The 20,456-nt window shown below is 37.4% G+C and overlaps 1 protein-coding gene across 1 annotated transcript in view; it reads right to left on the bottom strand.

The window, feature by feature from the left end:
* Nucleotides 1–20,456, bottom strand: part of kcnq1.2 (potassium voltage-gated channel, KQT-like subfamily, member 1.2) — a 170,077-nt gene extending 149,621 nt beyond the window's left edge. The window contains exons 1-6 of the mRNA XM_055222387.1: nucleotides 19,972–20,456; nucleotides 10,145–10,235; nucleotides 3,434–3,560; nucleotides 3,228–3,306; nucleotides 1,853–1,949; nucleotides 1,635–1,775 (exon numbers count right to left, since the gene is read on the bottom strand). Of these exons, the coding sequence (XP_055078362.1) occupies nucleotides 1,635–1,775; nucleotides 1,853–1,949; nucleotides 3,228–3,306; nucleotides 3,434–3,560; nucleotides 10,145–10,235; nucleotides 19,972–20,456 (1,020 nt within the window). The remainder of the gene's footprint in view (nucleotides 1–1,634; nucleotides 1,776–1,852; nucleotides 1,950–3,227; nucleotides 3,307–3,433; nucleotides 3,561–10,144; nucleotides 10,236–19,971) is intronic.

The following is a 20,456-nucleotide window of genomic DNA, read 5'->3' as shown; positions in this document are numbered from 1 at the left end:
TGCTTCACATCTGCAGAAAGGTCACAGAAGTGCCATTGTTTACAAAGGTGTCAAATCTGTAGTGAAAGTGCTTTGAACAGAAAAACAGAGTAGGAGTAATATTTTTTCCCCCAAATAATACAGTAAAATTAATCTTGCCCCAGTAAAACCAGCACTTAGGGTCAAAATTAGACCACTGTGTGCTGTCTGCATCTAATTATCATCTGTGAACAAGCATGTAAAGGTGTTACGCTGTTGGCATGCTAGTTGTTGTTAGCATTACCTCTGGCCTCTGAAAGTTGTAAAAAGCGCTTATAAAGTCATTGCAGTGAATATTTTGGATGTTAGTTATATGTTAGGAAAGAGACCATAAGTATAGACTGCTGCAAAGTATTTAAAATGAACTAGACCATTATATTACACGCACTTAAATGTCTTTTGTCAGACACCTTTACATAAGTTCTTATTCGTTCAACAATGTAACCCAACCAAGAAATGAGACAAAAATAGGTCCACTCTCTTTAGGAACTCTTAGTGATGTGTAACTATTTTATGATGTCTTGGAACAATGACGTCTCAGACCTTTGTACACTACACTTTGTTCTACAGGGTGTTTCTGGTGTGTTTGAGAGGGGATATGAATCATAGCACTGGCTTTTCCTCTGCACCTGCCCATTCTAAATATGAAACAAAACCAAAATAAGCCAAAGGAATCGGGAAATGATTTGCATATTTCCAGTCTAGGAGCTGAATTACTACGCTCATTTAATAAGTACCAGACAGCTGTACCAGACCATAGCCTCTAAACTGTATTCTTATGCAAAAACAAGGATGCAAAATTGTGATGCCCCTTTGAACTTGAAAATTAGCTTCTTTTTCCACTTCTTTCTATACAGCAGAAGAGAGTTACCTGACCCATAAGACCAGTACTACATAAGAGGCAGTAATCCCACAATTTAAGTTTTAATTAAAGAAACTGACACTTTATATTGGGGCTCGAAAAGTTCTTTGTGCGTGAAAAACCCAGAGATGAATGGTTCATTACAGTTGTATTGTGACCTGCTGTTCCTGTGCTTCAGTCTGCCATAGGTCTCTCATTACTCACAAATGTTTAATTAACTGCCCTGGAAACTCGAATCTGTGCAAAGAAAGGAAGAGACAAAACGTGCTTAAGCCACAAAAGACATGAGCACACCTGCCACAAGTGTAACTGTCAAGAGTGTGGAGCACCAACCAAATGAAGAGCCAATCAAAAACAGGTCAGAAATTACTACAGATTTCAGTTTTACATTGCAGATCTACTTGAAACGGCATTTGAACAACTTATTGGCTATGAAACTGTGCTAATGACATTTGCATATGATTTGAATGTGAATGCAGCCATCAATAAATTTAAATAAATGAATATTCTTACAATGTAACTATGAAAGCCTCACTATGCAACTTTCGAGGGGATCAAATCTCATCTGTAACCTGACCTGGCCATGTCACCTTCTTGTCTCCATGGAAATTGAAAACTGTAGTGTCATAGTGTGGAACATGTTAGTCAAAAACAATAACATCTTCATGGAGACAAATAAAGCAAGTAAATTCATGTGTACACTGCAAGATTTTCTGTCACTTCTCCTATAAAAATCCAAAATCCAAATCCTTACCACTCCCCACCACAGGGCATCTGCATAGCTAGAGAAACCAGTCTTTCCTTCCTCATCCACAGCATCCTTCTCCGCCAAGTAGACAAAGTAGGAAGAAAAGATAAGACCCAGGAAACCAATGTACAAGGTTGTGATCAGCTCCTGTAAAAACAATCAAAACATTATTATTGATGAAAGAAAGCAGCAGTAAACTAGATTACAGTAATATATTGTCATACTTGTCGATGAATAAAGACTACAGATCCGAGAAGTCTCCACGTGCCTCCTTGTCGGTCCACATGCAACATGCGCAGAATTTGGAGGAAGCGAATACCCCTGTGACACACAAAAGCATCTTAATATTGGATTTGATTATATATAAATAACTTGTACTTGTAAAGCCATTAGAAGTGAGTGTGTCTTCATTTTGGTATTTCAATGGCCACAATTATAAATCATGTACCTCCTGGCATAGAGTGCTTTGTAATGTAAATAGTCAAATTGTCAATAGTCACATTTTTAACCTTCGGATCAGTGGACAATCGCTGTACCAACTGAGCTACTGTTGCCCCTGTAATGATTTTATACTAGATTAGCCAGACTAGCCAGAACAATTGTCATAGCACTGAGTCTTATCTTGCTTCTAGAGATTTTATTTAATCCACAGCCTTCTTAGCCACATCATATCCACATCATATCAATCTTTTGCTACCATATTGCCGTTTTTCATTGACAAGACAAGAATTGGTGCATCTAAAAGCCTTTCTCAATAGAATGCTACTGGATTTGGAAGAGATCTACCAGCTGTCTCCACTTGCCTGTAAGTCCTGCTTTAGTGATGGGACTTTCGGCTCTTTTATGGTATATGAATCTTTTGGATCCATACACCTCAAGGAGACGTTGAAAAGACTGGCTCTTTTAGTATTTATTTATGACAGAAGCCAACGTGAGAAGTCATTTTATCTACAATTTAATCATAGAGAGAAATGACCAAGGCCAAGATTTGTTTAAAATGGTTCAAACTGAGAGAGGGAGTGTGTTTACCCTTAATAAAAACAAACCGTTATTTCGATGCCAGATATGTTTTTTGTGCACAAAACTCTCTGCCTACTCTGCTTCTGTGCTGATTCTTGTGTTGGTTTAGCATTAACCAGTGTAAAAATGCATAAATATTTGAAAGAAAAAGTGTTGGTTCTTTTGTCTGTGTAATCCCTCAGTCGTCCAGGTCTGATCCATAGTAAAAGCCAAAAGTAAAATCTGTCAACTGGACAAAAAGTTGTAGGAGTGAAGACGTTCCGCTGCTCATCCAAGTCACTTCTTCTTTCGACTCTTTTAAAAATTCAGATTCAGTTCCAACTGTTCACTTTAAGGAACCGTTCAAAAGAGCCAACTCTTTTGCGTAATGAAATGAAATGAATGAAATCCCATTCCAACAAAGTAGTATCAGACTGAATTTGGTTTTGACTAGTCAGGGTAACACTATGTCCCCATATAGTCTCCATTTATCTAGGCTTGGGACTGCCACAAAGAGTTATCCTGACTTGCAAACCATTGTGACAACATTAGACCCATTTGAAGCAACTACTATACTATGAAGTAGGAAATGTACTCTACCTGATCGCTGATGTGGCAAAGACCTGGCCATTGGATCCTACACCGAGTACAATGATTGATGCAATGACCACAATCAGATCTGTAAGAAAGGTCAAAGGTTACACAGGTAGTTAGCTTGTTCTGTTCCAATGGTTGAGATGTGTTACAAATGATTCACATAAACACCACATCAAACATGTGTAAAGCCAAAGTAAATGCAGGTGCACCTATGATGGATATGGGCTTCCTGATAAAGCGCAGGCGTCCTTTGATGCCTGAGTATTTGCTGCGACAGCCCGCTGACCACAGCCGCACCACGTACTCGGAGCCGAAGAAGACCACCAACACCATCTCCTGTGGGGTGCAAACATAAGACAAGGTCATTGTTTTATTCACAAAGACTAATTTAGGAACTGAAAATACAAATAAAATCACACTATGTATTAGACTAAAGATTCAGATATATTTTTGAACATTTCAGGTTTTGATGATATTATGAAAATTATTTTTAAATACTTTATCTGTGAGTTTATTTTTATAGTATTATATGCTAATACTACAATTGTCTTCCTTAAATTAAGATCACTTAAAGGAACTGTATGTAGCCTGCACTCTTACTTTTTTTTAAAAAAGGTACTAAAATCACTACTTCATCTGGGCTGGCGTTAATCTGAAGATAGAAGACACAAGTTTTTCTCATTCTCAGTATATGGACAGGCCACGGTGCATGTGAAAGCTAAGAACCTCCAGAATTCACTCACTGAGCTGAAAAGGCTGCACTAGCACTGATTAGGTGAGGCAAGGCAAGTTTATTTGTATAGCACAATTCGTGCACAAAGTAATTCAAAGTGTTTTACAGAATAAGAAATACATTATACACATACAATTGCAATACAAACAAATCAATACATAAATAATCATCATCAAATTAACATTAAAAGAAAAGAGTATAGAATAAAAACTTTTCAGTCATATGCACAGCTAAACAGAACTGTCTTAAGCCTGGATTTAAACATTGTCAAAGTAGAAGTCTGTCTCACATCTTCAGACTGTTCCAGATTTTAGCTGCATAAAACTGAAATGCTGATTCCCCATGTTTAGTCCTGACTCTGAGCTCCAGCAGGAGGCCAGTCCCTGAAGTCCTCAGAGTGTGAGATGGTTCATGTGGCACTAACATGTCGGAGATGTACTTTGGTGCTAGACGATGGAGAAACTTATACACAAGCAGAGCTGCTTTAAAGTCTATTCTTTGAGCCACAGGAGCCAGTGCAGAGACCTGAGCACAGGATGCATGTGCTTGTACTTCCTTGTTCTAGTTAGGACCCAAGCAGCAGTGTTCTGAATGTGCTGCAGCTGTGTTAACGCTTGTTTGGAGAGTCATGTGAGCAGGCCGTTACAGTAGTCTAACCTACTGGAGACAAATGCATGGATAAATCTCTCCAAGTTTGGTTTAGACAGTATACCTTTGATTTTTGCAATGTTTTTTAGATGGTGAAAAGCTGCAGATGTTATTGATTAATGATTGGCTGCAGATGCTGGGTTTTAGGAAGTGAGGATTCAGATCAGAGAGAGGCATTTTAGATTTAAATCAACTGGATTTCAGCATTGAAACTGGCAACTCAAATGAGAGACTCATGTGAGGCTCAATCTGCTTTCTGGCTGGATAATCATCTTTATTTGAACTTGTTTACCTTGTATCTGGGGACACAGATGGGTCAATTTTATGAAAAATAAAATTGAAATCTTACATACAGTTCCTTTAATATTTCTTTGAGTTGTTCTTAGAAGCTATAAAAATATGGATTTACTAATGTGGCAATATATCTACATACCTAACATAATATACTGTATTACCATTCAGCAAAAAATGCACATCAAAATAAAGGTCTCAGCAATATCATGAGAATCCATAAAAGACATAAATCATTTAAAAATGTAGTCACAATTAAGTTTAAAAGATCAGTGATTTGATCTGCATGTGTTTCCATTCAATATTTTTGCCAGTTCCTCATCATTTGGGGTGACACTGGCTCAGTGGTTAGAGTGTTGGTCCCCCAACCCGAAGGTTGGAGGATCGGATCCTTAGACAAGACACTTCACCCACATTGCCTAGTATGAAAGTGGTGTGTGTGCACGAATGATAGGTGGTGGTCGGAGGGGCCTCTGTCTGGGGCTTCTGTCAGTCTGCCCCAGGGCAGCTGTGGCTACAGTAGTAGCCCAAGTGTGGAAATGAATGAATAATGACTATAGTGTAGCGCTTTGAGAGGCTTTGAAAAAGCGCATTACAAGTGTAAGCCATTATTATTAGTCATAGCTATCATATCATGTACTGCATTTTTGTTCAGGCCTAGTATCCAATGGGTCAAACTGCACCCCTATAAAAACCATTAAGGTCATTATTTCCAGTGGCTGGGCTTATGGATATAAAATGAGCTGGTAATGACAGGTGTGTGAGATAGGAGACACTTAGGTGGTCTCATAAAACAGGACCACCCACCTGTGAGCAGAGATGGAGGGTGATAACTCTTTTGTTATTGAGGTGCGGTCAATGGCTAAATGATTGAAGCCACATGAAGAAATGCCAGCACAGTGCACACAGAGACAAGGGGGCTAGCATCTGTAGATGACATCTGTTATGAATGTAAACAGTGCTGCAACACTTCATACACCGAGTGGAGCATAGACTGTAGTGGGTCCAGCTAAACATGTGGAATTTACTTTTATTTTACTTTTATTTAAAAACTATCCACCTGTCTATATAGCAACTGCTGCAAAAGAAAATCTATGTTAAAAAATAATGTTGTATGTAGTAATAGAATTTAATTGAAAACACATTATGTATATTTTCTGATGCCGGGTCTGCCACCTGCTTTTTCCCTTCAGATGTTATTACTTTACCTGGAATGTTTCACAGAATGGCAACTTATCTATCGCCATAAAGACAAGTAGCAGGTGATGCCCGCAGGCCAAGATACAGGTAAGATCTGTGGACAGGCAATTCCAGTCACGGTAAGAATCCTTTTCAAGGTATTTGTTTAGCTATAAAAACACCTTTAAGAGAAGAAATACTAGAATGTGGAGTATTCCAGGAAAAGCAGTATGGAAAAAATTAGGTAGTGAACCTCCAATCATAAAAGTTACAAAGTGAGCTTTAAACCTGAAATGCAAGTCCCTATTTTCACAATTTTAGAAACTCTGTCCCAATTAGGGTTGTCAAAAGTATCGAAACTAGATACTCATTTGGGACTAGACGCCCACGGACAACTGAGGGATTACACAGATATAAGACCTCAAGTAATATAAATAAAGTACTATTATTTAATACTGAAAATCCCATTGTACTGTCTAAATTAAAAGTGTTTTTAATTATCATGGTATCGGTATTGAGTATCGAGTCTCTTCCTTAATAGATATACATTGCCACTCCGAATGAGAGACTTGTCAGCTATCTTCATTAGCCCGTGTGTGTATCCATAATATTTGGTTAGCATATTCGAAGCCTGTGTCCATGTGGGTGGTCATCTCACTGATTGCTTGAACTGACTGCACCTTGAGCGGCTCTAGTATGAAACTTAAAACCGCGAGTCTAACTGCAAAAACACAGCACCAATAAAGCCCCAATAACAAAGAGCTGCCAGTCAAACCACACATTATCACTGAGAATATAAACTGTAATCTATCATCTTTAAATAAAACATGGAGAATAGAAATTAGACTAAAAACCACATTGTGTTTTTAAGGGTCATTTGAGAGATTCTTTGGGGATTTTGGCTAGTATTACATCTTTAGGTAAAAAGGCCCTGGTCTTGACTTGGTTGTGGATTTGGATTGTTTTGGATCATTATATGACATTATACATATCTATGTACATGGAAAGAAGCAGGTGATAAGTCAGACCTGTGCAGTGGCAACCCAGCTAACAGTACAAATGAATTGAATTTATTATCATTATCATTATCATCATTATTATTATTATTATTATTATTATTATTATTATTATTATTATTATTATTATTATTATTATTATTATTATTATTATTATTATTATTCATGTTTTACAAGGTATTTATGAGCAAGAAAAATATACTAAAAATTTCCATGGAGACAAGCAGGTGGCAGAACCCCAAACAGAAAAGTTTACCTTTAACTAATAAACTATTTTAATTACACAAGCAACAAGGTTTTGCTTTTTTGTTTTGTTTTGTTTTTTTAGACAATAAACTGCATTGCAACAGAGCCACATACCTCCAAACATTAGGTGAGGAGAGTAAATAGTAAAAGTAAATACATTTGGGGAAATTGAATGGATTATCCCAAATGGGGTCACCCAGATGTATCACAAACTCAGTGTTTACCAAAAACAGCTGCCTGAGTGCACAAATCTAATCTCATCAGCCCTGTGCAAATCAAAGTGGGTATTATATGTTATATCAGAGGGCAATGATTGGATTGACTTCTGTGTCACAAAGGTGAACAACATCCAAAACTTCAATTTAGGATAGTGGTCAAATTTGCATATCTGGCCACTATGACACAAAGCAAAACTGACATTCTGCCCCAAATACTAACCACTAAATAAAATAAATACACAGTGACAGAACCAGGTTGTTCCAGTACTGACATTACTAAAAATGGCTTGTGTAATCCCTCAGTGGTCCATGGCAAAAGAATGTTGAAATCTCTCAGGTCAAAAGTTGTTTTTTTTTTTTTTTGGGGGGGGGGGGGAGTAAAAAAACAAAACAAAACAACAACCTCATTTTCCTATTCCTGAAGTAAATGGAGATGATAAACAATAATACTGAAACTAATTTATGCCACTGGCATAGAAGTCACAAAAACTAAATTAAATATTTTTTTAAACATGAGCTGCAATGAATAAATAGCAGAAAGAAACACTAGTTTGTCTCTATAATGAGTCAAAGAAGAGATTAATTGAGGTTAATTCAAGATTTCATTTTCTGGTTCAAATATTATCATATAGCCAGAAAAAAAAAAAAAAAAAACAAAAAAATCCCAGTAGTACAATGAAAAAGTACACACAATAAATACTGACCCCCAAAAAATCTTGTTTCAGCTTTCATATATTAAATGATAAGTCGATATAGTAATTATCATGACAGACCTAACAACAGCATGATCCCACACACTTAAACAAAAGTAAACAATTTTCTTTTTATTGCTATGCCTGGAATGTTCCACAGTATGATATTAAAGTTATGTAACATACTGTAGATTTATTCAAATACGGATGTGTTTTTATTGCTCAAAAATACCTATAGTTGAAGAAATTCTTGGCTGACTAAAAACAAACCTTGTACTAAAACTATTCATTATGTCAACTATGATCAGACCAAATATCTAACCTAAACTGCACTTACAAGACCACAAGATCACATGATTTCATAAAAAATAAATATTTATGCAGAAGTAGTAGAAGAGTAGAATTGTATTAACAAATACAATTTTGATCAAGATACCATCAGCCAAAACGTGGTATACAACAGTGTTAACAAAATATTGACTCAAAATATTTCAAATTACACCTTGTACTTGAGTTTTTGGGGGTAAAAAAGGGAAAGTAACAATGTTTGTAGAAGTCTTTGATTAGAATAACGGCAGTAGCACAAGTTCTAGCAGTAATCATTTCTACTATACTATTTCACGTTATCTCTTGAAATAGATAATATATACATTTCTAGTAACAGCATACATTGTACTGGAGAGTTCTGCCTCTGGCTAAACTTCCCCCTTGATAACAGTAATAGCGGTTTAAAGCAGGCCCTCCGTTAAGCCTTGAGACCCCATTCTCCCCTCTTGTCCTCTGGATGCCCCCGGAGCTCTGCACAGCTAATATACGTGTGAGTTCATCCATGTCCGTGTGCTCTGTCTGCTTGCATATTCACCACGCACGGGAAAAGACAGATGATGCAAGTTCTTTGTAAAGTTTCCAAAAAGCAGCCATAATTTTCTCTACCTGTTCTAAACCACGGATTTATTGCTTCACTTAGCAGCACTAATGGTCTAATAAGCCATTTAGCAGCAAGTACCAGCAAGTGCGGCCTAACCAAAGCCAAATGAAACGCAATCACTTCTGCTAAGTCCAACAATAAGTTAAATCCATACACGTTTTACTGCATAGTGGGTTTGGAGGAAAGCAGAGTAACTCCAATATAAACTTTTTGGGGAGCAGGTTGTGTGCAGTGAGGGAGAGTGAAGACCTGGCCACCAAAGATCTTATATCACCATCAAGTGGAAAAAGAAGGAAACTGCAGTAGCATCAGACACCAGAACTTAAATGTGATCATAAATAAATGCAAATGCAAAATAAATGCAACTTCAAGCTGTCCAAAAGAGAAGTGGTATTCAAACAAAATGAAATACTCGTATAGTATAGTAGTTTTCAGATTTTTATTCTGTGATGATGTGGTACTCTCAGATGGAGGTAAGAGCTGGTTGTACCATAGATAACATAGTATTTTCATAACAAATTGAATCTGAATTAAATATTACTGGTTATAGAATGTTGCGGTGTCATCTGAAAACCAACAAGTCTAATTAATTACACTCCCTCCACTACAAATGGTTGCTATAGTTTGTGTACCTGAATTAACTTAAATACATTTTCATTTAATTCAATATAAAATGCCTAGTTGTACATCAGGCTTTTCTAAAACTTAAACTCAATGTCAGTCTCTCACCAACCAGATTCACTAACACATTCATAAATATGCAAGACAAGTAAAGTGCCTTGCCCAAGGACACAATCAATATGTGCATTAATATGTAGATATGCGTGAGATAGAAATGATTTGGTGAACACATTTTTAACACCACTGAAGGATGAGAACATTATATGCTGTCTACAACTACATTACAGTAGTGGCAGAGCATAGTTGTAGTTACTAGCTAAAAATAAAATGTGTTTAACATGCGCTCACCATCCAGAAGAGGGTTCCTGTGGCGAAATCTGCATATTGCTCTATGGTGGACAGAACACTGAAGATTAGACACACCAGCACCATGAGGAAGCTGTGGGCAGAGAGAGTGCATGTTAGTCATGTTTAGGGTGTAAGTGGAAAGACTTCAAGACATGAACCACAAAGATGCAGGTGTGTAACCTCAAACTTACAGAGCAAGCTTGTTTTTTTTAACAATTTTGAATTAACTCTTTTTGCAGCCGTTTATTATATGCTATATTTAAATTAACATAACTCCAAAACAACCATTGCAAAGTTATGAGTATCTCAATATAGGTTAAAGTACATATCAGCAATTTGTCCTCTGCATTTGACTCATTGCGCAACGCCACTGGAGCAACCGGTCAGAAGCAGTGGGCGGGTTGATGGGGGAAACTGGAGTGTTCGGAGGAAACACACCAAGAAAAGAGAAACATGCAAGACATTTCAAGACATACACTGACAGAATATGTTCATGAGTTTTTAGGTGGAATTTTGAGTATGCTTCACCATTTGAAGGACAGAATATTTTAGTTTATAATGTTTAGTTTTGAGTTGTTAATAGCTTTGGTAACAGTGCTAACTTTTTATCACATTGAAATTGAATAGTTACCCATTATTTATCCTAAAATGATACAGCTAATAATGTAAATAATTACTATAACATAAATATTTCACACACATCTTGCAGAAACAGCTTCACAATAAACAATAATAATAAGATGTAGAGATCTTATTATTATTATCTCTCTTCTATTATCTCATGGCACCTTAAATACATTTGCATAATTACTGCCACCATACACTATACGCGTGTCTTATCGTGCTCTTGTAGCCTCTTGTCCCTGGGGGTGACGTGAGTCTTCCTCATTGATCTGTTTGTATTCACAGCTCACACAATATTTCCACTTCTCCTAGCAACACTGACACATTCCACTGTCCCATCTGTCCCTGTATACATGGGGCAAAACAGCATGGTCAGCAGCACAGCATCATGGGAAAAAAGGACAGGACTTACAGCTAAGACTCCATTACTTTAGGTGACTCCAGCGGTTAGACTAAGAAGATACTGTACATTTTCCACTCAAAATTGCAGTAAAAATAGAAATCAGCATAAGAGATAAGCAAGTACTTAAAAGATAAACCGGGGATTTTTGTTTTGAGAAAAAATTAAAAGCGTTGGGCTTCTCAACTATCTATATCACATGGAAAAAACTATATACATTTTCCCAACTAACAACTTACTGATTAAAAAACTCACCAAAATCTGTATTATTGTTTTTAAAGATTGCATATCTGCTGTTCAAACATTGCCTTTAACAATAATTCAATAAGACAGGGTATTTTACTTAGCAACTCAGATTGTGCTGGCTTAGAATGAATTTAAGTTACCAAAACATATAATGTCATCAGTGTTGTTTACTAAAAAACCCCCCACTATTTTCATGTCTTTCTGGAGAACTTTTGGCTGGCCTTTTTTTTTTACAGGAACAGAACATTAAGAGTAAACTGTGTGAGTAGCAGAATTAATCCTTGGGTTGTATCTTTAGAGCGGGTTTACTAGCGTTTGCATGTGTCCGCTCCATTACAAGGCTGTGCCAGTGCTGTGGTGCATTATGACTACACACTGGATTACAGGCCATATGTGATACAAGCAGTTATGTAAGGGCCGGGTGTTTATGCTAAACACAGCCCAAGATCCATTCACAAATACTCAGACTGCAAAATCAAAACGCTTTTCATTTCTGATAGTCTCTTGGTATATAAGAACTGTAGTAAAAAAGGATGTGTTTTTTTTGTTTTTTTTTTAGCTGAGGAGTCCAACCTGTTTGTTTCCATGGAGACGTAATTGCTTTGTCTAGAATGTTCCACTATAAGCTATTAAACTTATCTATCTTGTATTATACATGAATTCTTACTGCTTAGCGGCCTCTCCACACTTGACCTGGTGTAGTGGAGTCACAAACTTTTCTCCAAGGAAGCAGATAAGTTTAATGCCATAGTATGAAATATTCCACGCAAAGCAATAACATCTCAGTTGATACAGGCAAGTGGAAGATCCTCAGAAAAGCAGCACATCTTTAACATTTCATTAAAGGACACATATTAAGCATTATTTGCAGTGTGATTGGCCTTTAAACATGCTATTCAATACTTTTGCATGTTAGAGGACTTAAAATAATGCCTACGTATGAAAACAAATGGAGTCCACTAGCAGCTACGTGAATGAACCATGAATGAGCTATTTAACCAATGTGGTCGGCATTCTAATGCAAACATGCAGTTGTAACGGAGGCAATCTGACAGCAGAAATGCCCAAAATGAGTCCACTGATGATTTGTGGACTTAAAAACTGCACAAGAGACTTTGGCTTTCTACTTATGACATCACAATCCTGGAAAAATTGAAACAAATTAATTTTTGAGGCTCAGAGCAAGATGGCTTCGTAAATGGGATTAACAAAACAAGCGTGAATTAAACTAAATACAAGGCAAGGAATGTTTTGATGAGGGAACGGTGTTATAACATTAACCTCATAAAAGTAAATTTTCCATAATATCTGTGTGAAATAGGCCCATAATAATAAATGCTGGAATTAATGTTTATTTCCATTTGGCATTTTTATTATTTCCATTTTTACATATAGCAATCTGTATTCCCAGGGTCTATTGTGGCTGAGTTATTTTCTATTTTGCAGAAATAAATTCAGACTAAAGTCATAAGCAGACAGAGAGGGGTGATGTGAGGTAAAAGCTGGACTCTTCTATACATGGCCTGTGACACTGCCCAGATGGGACAAGGATTAGTGCTATAGGACAGCACACACTTCATCCTTCATCCTCTTTTCTTTATTTATATACTTATCTGTACACTTTTCCACTCTAAAGTCAATAAAATGATGGTGCTTACGTTTGAACATCATGTGTAACGTTAAAGCATCAGATGAGGCCAGTGCACACCAGAGTAGAAAGACCCAAATACTAATTGATACTAAACTAAGTATCAATACTGAATAATGTCACATAGGCTCCAACTGGGCCTTTTCCAGAATAGTTCAAATCTGGTCTGAATCCATATCAGAACTAGAACAATAACTAATGGTTTAGATAAACATTGCATTCTATTGTCTCAAAAAAGTGCTCTTTTATTATCATTGTAGAAACTTGTATTGCACTTAATGAAAAAAAAAAAAAAAAAAAAAAAGTCATATAGGCTACGCATCAGACGATACTGAAATTTGGTGAGAAGATTATCATGTCCAAAATAACTGCAATTAAAGACTATATCATGATGATTATTAAAGTTGCTGCTGTTTAAAAATGTTATGTAAATCAATAACTATCATTTTAATATTAAGAATAAGTTCCATGTTTAACCAACTGTTATAGTATTGTACGTTATTATCATTGAAAACAACTACGATCTGGCGGAGAATATTATCCCCCCCCCCGACAATTATATATATATATAAAATCTCTCACAAACGAGTATTGTCGACCCTTTTTATCATGATAAACGATATTACTGTTTATTGTCTCATCCCTAATACAGGCAAGATTTTTACAAAAAAGCATATCATTCTCTTCCTCTTTCCATAGGCATCATTGGCACATCATTTACAGATTATCATTAAAACAGTTCATTCACTGTCATAAAACAAAAGTTACTGAATTTGGGCAATAAAATGTAGCCAATTGTAAAAAAAAAAAAAGCCTTTATCTCTCTCCGTAACTTACACATCATCAGGCAGAGAATTTAAAGAGGAAATGACAAAGCTGCCAAAAGTCAAAGCAAAGCCCAGTGTTTTGCTCTTGAAACCGGATTGTATTATTAGGAAGAGCGTAAGTATGTCATCCTCTTGTAGGTCTTTGAGGGGTCGTGTAATCTGTGTGGATCCTCATGTTTGGGACAATGACGTAGGCACCAGCTTACATGCTTTGTTATATTAACTTTAATCTACATTAAATCTTTTATTTAGATTTGGAACTGACACAAAGAATATACAAACACAAAGTATGTAATAAAAAAAAAAACTACAATTGTGTCTTTAGGGTTGAATAATGGTACCCTTTAACCCTTGGTTGGGGTTAATGCATATTTATATATTCTTAAATGTTAGGTGGACACATACATGCTAATAATTAGTTAAAGAGGCAGTATTTTCTTCTATGGGATATTAACTACTAACACATAACATATTTAGATCACCATGTTATCTTTTACTGTTTTGTTATAATAGCAGAAAACAACGTAATAACATGTTTTATACGTTTCTGATGCTCTGAGTCTACCCTCCCTTAACTCTCTGTGCTAAGTCAGTCCCCCTTCAGAGCGTTATCACAAAACAATCAGTGTGCATCCCACTAATGAAACTACTACACATCGCATCAGGTTTGTCAAGTTGTTCTTGTGTAGTTTTGTATCATGTTTTTGTATATTTATGGAGAATTGTCGTGTGGGAGCGTGGATGATATAGACTTGTGGGCTGAGCACTGGACAGATGAGAGATCGCTAAATTACTGAAACATACATGGATGACATCTAAAACGTCTTCAGGCATGTTTTTGATGAGGGAACAATGTTGTAACATGGTGGAAAGCTAAAAAAAAAAAAGGTACTAATTCCTTCATTGGGGATCCCTCCCGTGTTCAACAATGAGTTCATCTGATGACAGGTGTATTGATATTCACTTGGTTCCATTAAGTTGACGTCGCTTGAGTGGGAGTAGCCCAGCCCTTTATAGTGACCCCCGCCCCCATCTATGGAGAGCTTAGGTTGGATTACAGCACATCAGCTGCCACTCACAAACACAGATATCGCATCATGGCTTAGCTACCATCTTGTCCCCCCAAATACACGGAAAATACATGTAAATCTATCTGCCCACAGGTCCCAGGTCAAGACGAAGACAAGGAGAAAGGCTTGTAGCGCAATTAGTGGTATCAGTCTGAACCGGGGACACGTGGTACTATGTGGTTAGCCTGATACCACCACTTAATCCATGAGTACAAATTCAGAGATTAAGGAGGGGATGTTTAAAGGGGCTCTATTACTCTATTTTCTGATCTATGTTATAATGTTTCTTCATCACAAACATATCTGAAGTTGTGTTTTGTTTCATTCACACATATTTAACGCATGAATCCTGCATATTTAGGCTGAGCGCTTCTTTCAGATAAAAACAAAAACAAAAACACTCCACTTTGTGATGTGGTAATACAGGAAGTGCTACACTGTGTTTTAAAACTCAATACACCTTCACTAGAATCATTTCGATGATTTCAGTCCTGGATAGCTGTTATTTTGAAAACTACCAGTCCATGACATCACAAGGTGGAACAGAGCATTTTGAGCTTTGGAGATGTAGACAGAGTAATAATAAAGGGTTACTCAAACATGTGTGAATGAAACAAAACACAACTCCAAATATGTTTTTGAGGAGGTAACGACATTATAGCGTGACTTAAAGTTCACAAGAGTTAATTTTGTGACTTTTAAACTACACTGAAATGCAAGTAAAAGTCAATTAAGTACCAAAAAATACATATTTTGTTTTAAAAGTGCGCTATGTAACGTTTCTGGTGAAGGGCCTACCACCTACTTGTTTCCATGGAGATGTTATTGCTTTGTCTAGACCATTTCATAGCATGGCATGTTCTTTAAGGTACTTTTGAGGAATAAAAACACCTGTAAAACACAGATGAATTTTGAGACAAAGCAATACAGAAAAACTGCCAGGCCAACCACCAGAAAAGTTACATAGCGCCTTTAAAACAAAACATATATTCTTTGGTACTTAATTAATGTATACAATGTAGACAAAAGTAGATCTAAAAGTAAGTTTATAAACCACTAACTTGATGAGGGCAGTTAGAGCGGCTGATGCCTTCTCTTCTTATTCTCTGTGTTATGTAAATTCTGCCACTCAGGTTGTGCATACTATTGCATAAGACTCTTTTCGGACACATGCTAGTGTAGCCTCTGCCTACTTTAGGGAATTTCTGCTGATTTTACCCAATGTGTCACCATCACTGTGCTCCTGTGTTTGTTTAGATTGTTTTTTTTAATATATATAAGACAATGTAATGTGCAGTCTAGGGGGTGGACAATATAGAGCTCGGGAACGACTTTTATGTTTGTTATGACATGTCCCAAATGTTCATAGAGATGGAACAAGCCGATAAGCTGCTGGGTCACTACTGGCAATTACATTTATAAAACTTTATTTTTAGAATACTTTTAAATGTAATCTAAGCATAGTATCTTAAATTTTCCATTGGTTTATGGGCTAACTGCAAATTAATTAATGAGGTGTGATGGTACAATCCTGACCCTTTTTACTTTTGGGGATTATTCCAATGACGATATTTAGACAAGATTATGACTATGCATCAGGAATGTGCCAAAACGTGCCTGTAAATGTCGTGGTGGGGGCTCAAATATCGCACAAAGACATGAATGACACTATAAATGAACCACAAAAGTGCAGAAGTATCATGTAAACGTCAAGTACATTTACTATTTTTCAATGTGTCTCCCACTTCTGCTTCCTCCACCACAGGCTTGGTCTCAACTACTTGGAAAATGCTTCTATTCCAACATATTTGCAGGACTTAAAGTCAAATTTGATCCAATGCTCTGTGAATCCAATATAGTTAAAATCATATCTGTATCACCTGCTGTGGCAGATGTTTATAGACAAACAGATGGAGTTATGTTCATCAGCATTTTAGGATATAAGCCTGTGTGGTCTAATATTCATTTATAGTAAGTGAAAAATGCAGTCCTGTTCCATGCGCAGCAGAGTTTGGGCTGATGCCTGGCTCTGTCTGGCTCTGAGGCTAAAACACTGGAGGTCACATTCAGTAAAACATGAACAGCTTGTCTGTGAGCAGATCTACCCCTGGTTCCCTCTGTGGAAAACTGCATAAGATTACACAATAAAAACAGAGCAGAAGTAAGCAGGAAATGCTCATACACATTATGGGGTTATGGGTTTTTATTCGGGTTATGTTAAATTTACATATACCTTTCAGGCTTTGGTTGTGTCACTCCAAGTACAGCACCATGCTATCCAGTATTTATTGCAGCTCATGTTTAGAATATGGTTTATTTACAAAGGTGTTTACACGAACTTTCCAACTTTAGGGTTACAGTGTATGGTGTAATTATCGATATTATTGTTTATTATGTTAGGTTCTGACACAATTTATTCCATTTGTGATGTGTTTTTTGTGACAGGACTCATGCCAACCTTTCTAATTTTAAATCTTTATTTTCTTCATGGTAGGACCCCAAAGCATATATTTGTGTTGAGTGTTTGTAGAGAGGTAAAAAAAATCATGCTGATCATTGAATGAGAATAATTGAAAAAAAAAAAAAAAAGGTTCAAAATAATCTACAAATATCTCCATCGTGTTTTGTTTACAAATCTTTGAACTCATTTGACCTCACAAAGCATAATATACCATCCATGGATGGATGGAAGCATAATATACCATTAAACATTTATTGTATTAAGTAATCAATTGTGCGGCTCCGCGTGAGATTTCCTGGCTCTAGGCAGAGTGAGACAAGACCAGGCCTTTATACAAAGCCCATGATAAAAGGTGTCCACCAGTGACACCATTGACAAGTAAGAGTTACTTAAGGAGTGTCATTGGCATCAGTCGGGACGGTTTAATATTCAATGTGCAGTCTCAGGTTCTACGCTTTGTTCTGTCACGGCTCAACCTTAGAGCCACAATTACTCCTGAGACACTTCATAATGGACGCACTTAATAAAGAGAGGATCCATTTGCCATTGATGATCATTACTCATTAATCAAGTTGGGGTGGTACTTATTTCATTATATGACACAGCGAAATATGAGTCAAATCTCAATTAGTTAATAGCCTTGTTTCCACTGGTTCACTTTGGAGAAGATCAGTACGTGCCGCAAGTGTCTCGACTGTCTAAAGTGAACCATACCGCCCCGCTTGACAGATCTGAAGCAGACCCTGGACCGTACTAGCTCCCAGAGGAAGCCAGCACGGTGCGGATGGCTTTAGCTAAGGTGTGGCCACACAAGAAACGAGGTGATTGGGCAAGAGAATCAAGACGGCAAAAGCAGATAGAAACAGAAAATGATACTATCTCCCCAAACGCCAAACTTGATGTTGTATTTACAGTTATGGCAACTTTATATGTTGAGCAGATATGCATGCAACAAAGCATGAATGCAACAGCTGTTTCCTGTTTATCGATGCCTGGCATTCACGTATAAAAAAATATTATATTTACAGTGTGTAATGCATCTAACTTGAGCCAAACCCAATGCATTACATAAAGAAAGGTTAAAACAACGTAGAGGCACAGAGAAGTGAAATAAATGCAGAAAAACCTGACAATAAACCTGAAGTCATGTTGTGTTTATGCTAGTTTCAGACACGTCTCGCAAACTGACACAAACTAAACGTCTTTTTGTTAATTGAAATAATGAGAATAATTCAAATACAAATTTGATTTTATTTAATAAGAAAACTTTTGTAATGTGTGGGTGACAGTGTCTCTTGGAGCAGAGCCCTGACCCCGGACCAGGAGTTGTGCTCGTGGCATGGAAACGCATCTCGGCTGGAGGGAGCCACACCAAACAGACCCGCTCCAAGGCAGCGCCAAGAGAACCGAGCCAATGGAAAAAAAGGCTAATGAGGGCAGGTCAATTATGAAACAAACTGATTGAGGTTGTGCAATAATCTATCTATAACAATAATAGACACAGATGGTACCAATTAAAGGTCTTGTTTATGTTCATTACATTTTATCAATTTTTTTAATGCCAAGTTACTCTTTAAAGTGATAGTATGTAACTTTCTGGAGTTGGATTAACTCGACTCAAGATTTTTACAATTTCATGGAAATAGAAACTTAAAACCATACTTCAGAACATTTGCCGCAAAGATAGATATGTTTTATGCCATACAGTGAAAGATTATAGCCAAAGGAACATTTCAGTAGAAACAAGCAGGAGGCCCTCCACCAGGTCAAGTAAGAGTTAGATTTATGGAGATGCAAACTCACCCATTTCAGTGCAATAAAAACATCCATCATGGAAAAAAAAGATTACACTTATGTCTATTTTTGGCACAAAAAAAAAAGTTACTGTGGCTTTAAATAATGCCTTGAGGTGTGAAAGCTAGTGACCCTTCCTGAAATATATATTAATAAATACTATGTATTTGTGTTAATTGTATTTTATATGTGTTTATTTTTATTTTCTATATAATGCTTTTCTTTTGTAAGTTGTAAACTTCATAATAATCCAGTAAATGTGTTAAGTAGAGGTCAGTGGACTCCTATAGCGGGTCAAGTGAGCAGCACAAAGCGGGTGCTCCATGTTTCATGCATGAACTGTTGGTTTGTTGACAGTGCGGAAGAGGAGGACAGTACTCAGCTCACCTGGGCCAAAGGTGTACTCACCACATCGCACTGACCTGCTTACATGCGACTGAAACCACCACCAACAAGCTCAAACCTCCTCTAATTCAGCAACCCCAGTCTAGACCTGGCCCTTATGACACTGGTTGAAGTCAGACACCTTGTAGTCTGGATTCAATACAAGGCAATTCGATACAACTTCTGGACAATTCCTTATCAAATATTCAACTTATTTATCCATCTATCATCCAGCTGTTTTATAACTACTAAGATAAATGCAGATAACAAAGGGGTCTGACACTTCTTACTTAAATGAATTAGCTGCATGTGATAAAATCAAAGTGGTCACTGTGTGATGTGTGTGCAGTGACACAGACAGAGTGGTACTCACACGAGGAAGTGGTAGAGGAAGCATTTTAGTCCAGCAGGTCTCTCTAGGAAGTTGTAAACATCCCCCTGCATGCTAGTCTTGATGTAGGGGCTCTGGAAATCCTTTTGGTGGTGCAGCCAGCTCGAGCGCGGGAGAGGTGGCGGGATAGGGGTGAGTGAAGGCTGGCCCGCTGTGATCTGCAGCGCTGGGTCCTTTGTGTCCACAGGCGGACAGTGGGGAATGCCTGATCCATTATTCACCGCTGTGGGGTCTAGTTCCAGTGAAACAGGAGAGTAGCGGCTCCTGTCAGGTACCTGCACGCCCAGCCCCTCTGCAGTGGAGTCCACTGAGCCCAGAGGGTCCACATCTAGGTCCTGGTCCAGGCTCAGACTGGTGCTGGCATATCCGTTTGGACTGTACCCAATAAAAGAGCTTCCCATGCGGCTGCCATAGTTGCGTTGCACATGGCAGGTCATGTGGAAGGACCGTGCCCGTCTGTCCTCCAT

This window comes from Periophthalmus magnuspinnatus, chromosome 6, assembly GCF_009829125.3.
Source record: "Periophthalmus magnuspinnatus isolate fPerMag1 chromosome 6, fPerMag1.2.pri, whole genome shotgun sequence".
In the NCBI taxonomy this organism is placed as follows: Eukaryota; Metazoa; Chordata; class Actinopteri; order Gobiiformes; family Gobiidae; genus Periophthalmus; species Periophthalmus magnuspinnatus.
This window is presented reverse-complemented; position numbering and strand designations above follow the sequence as displayed.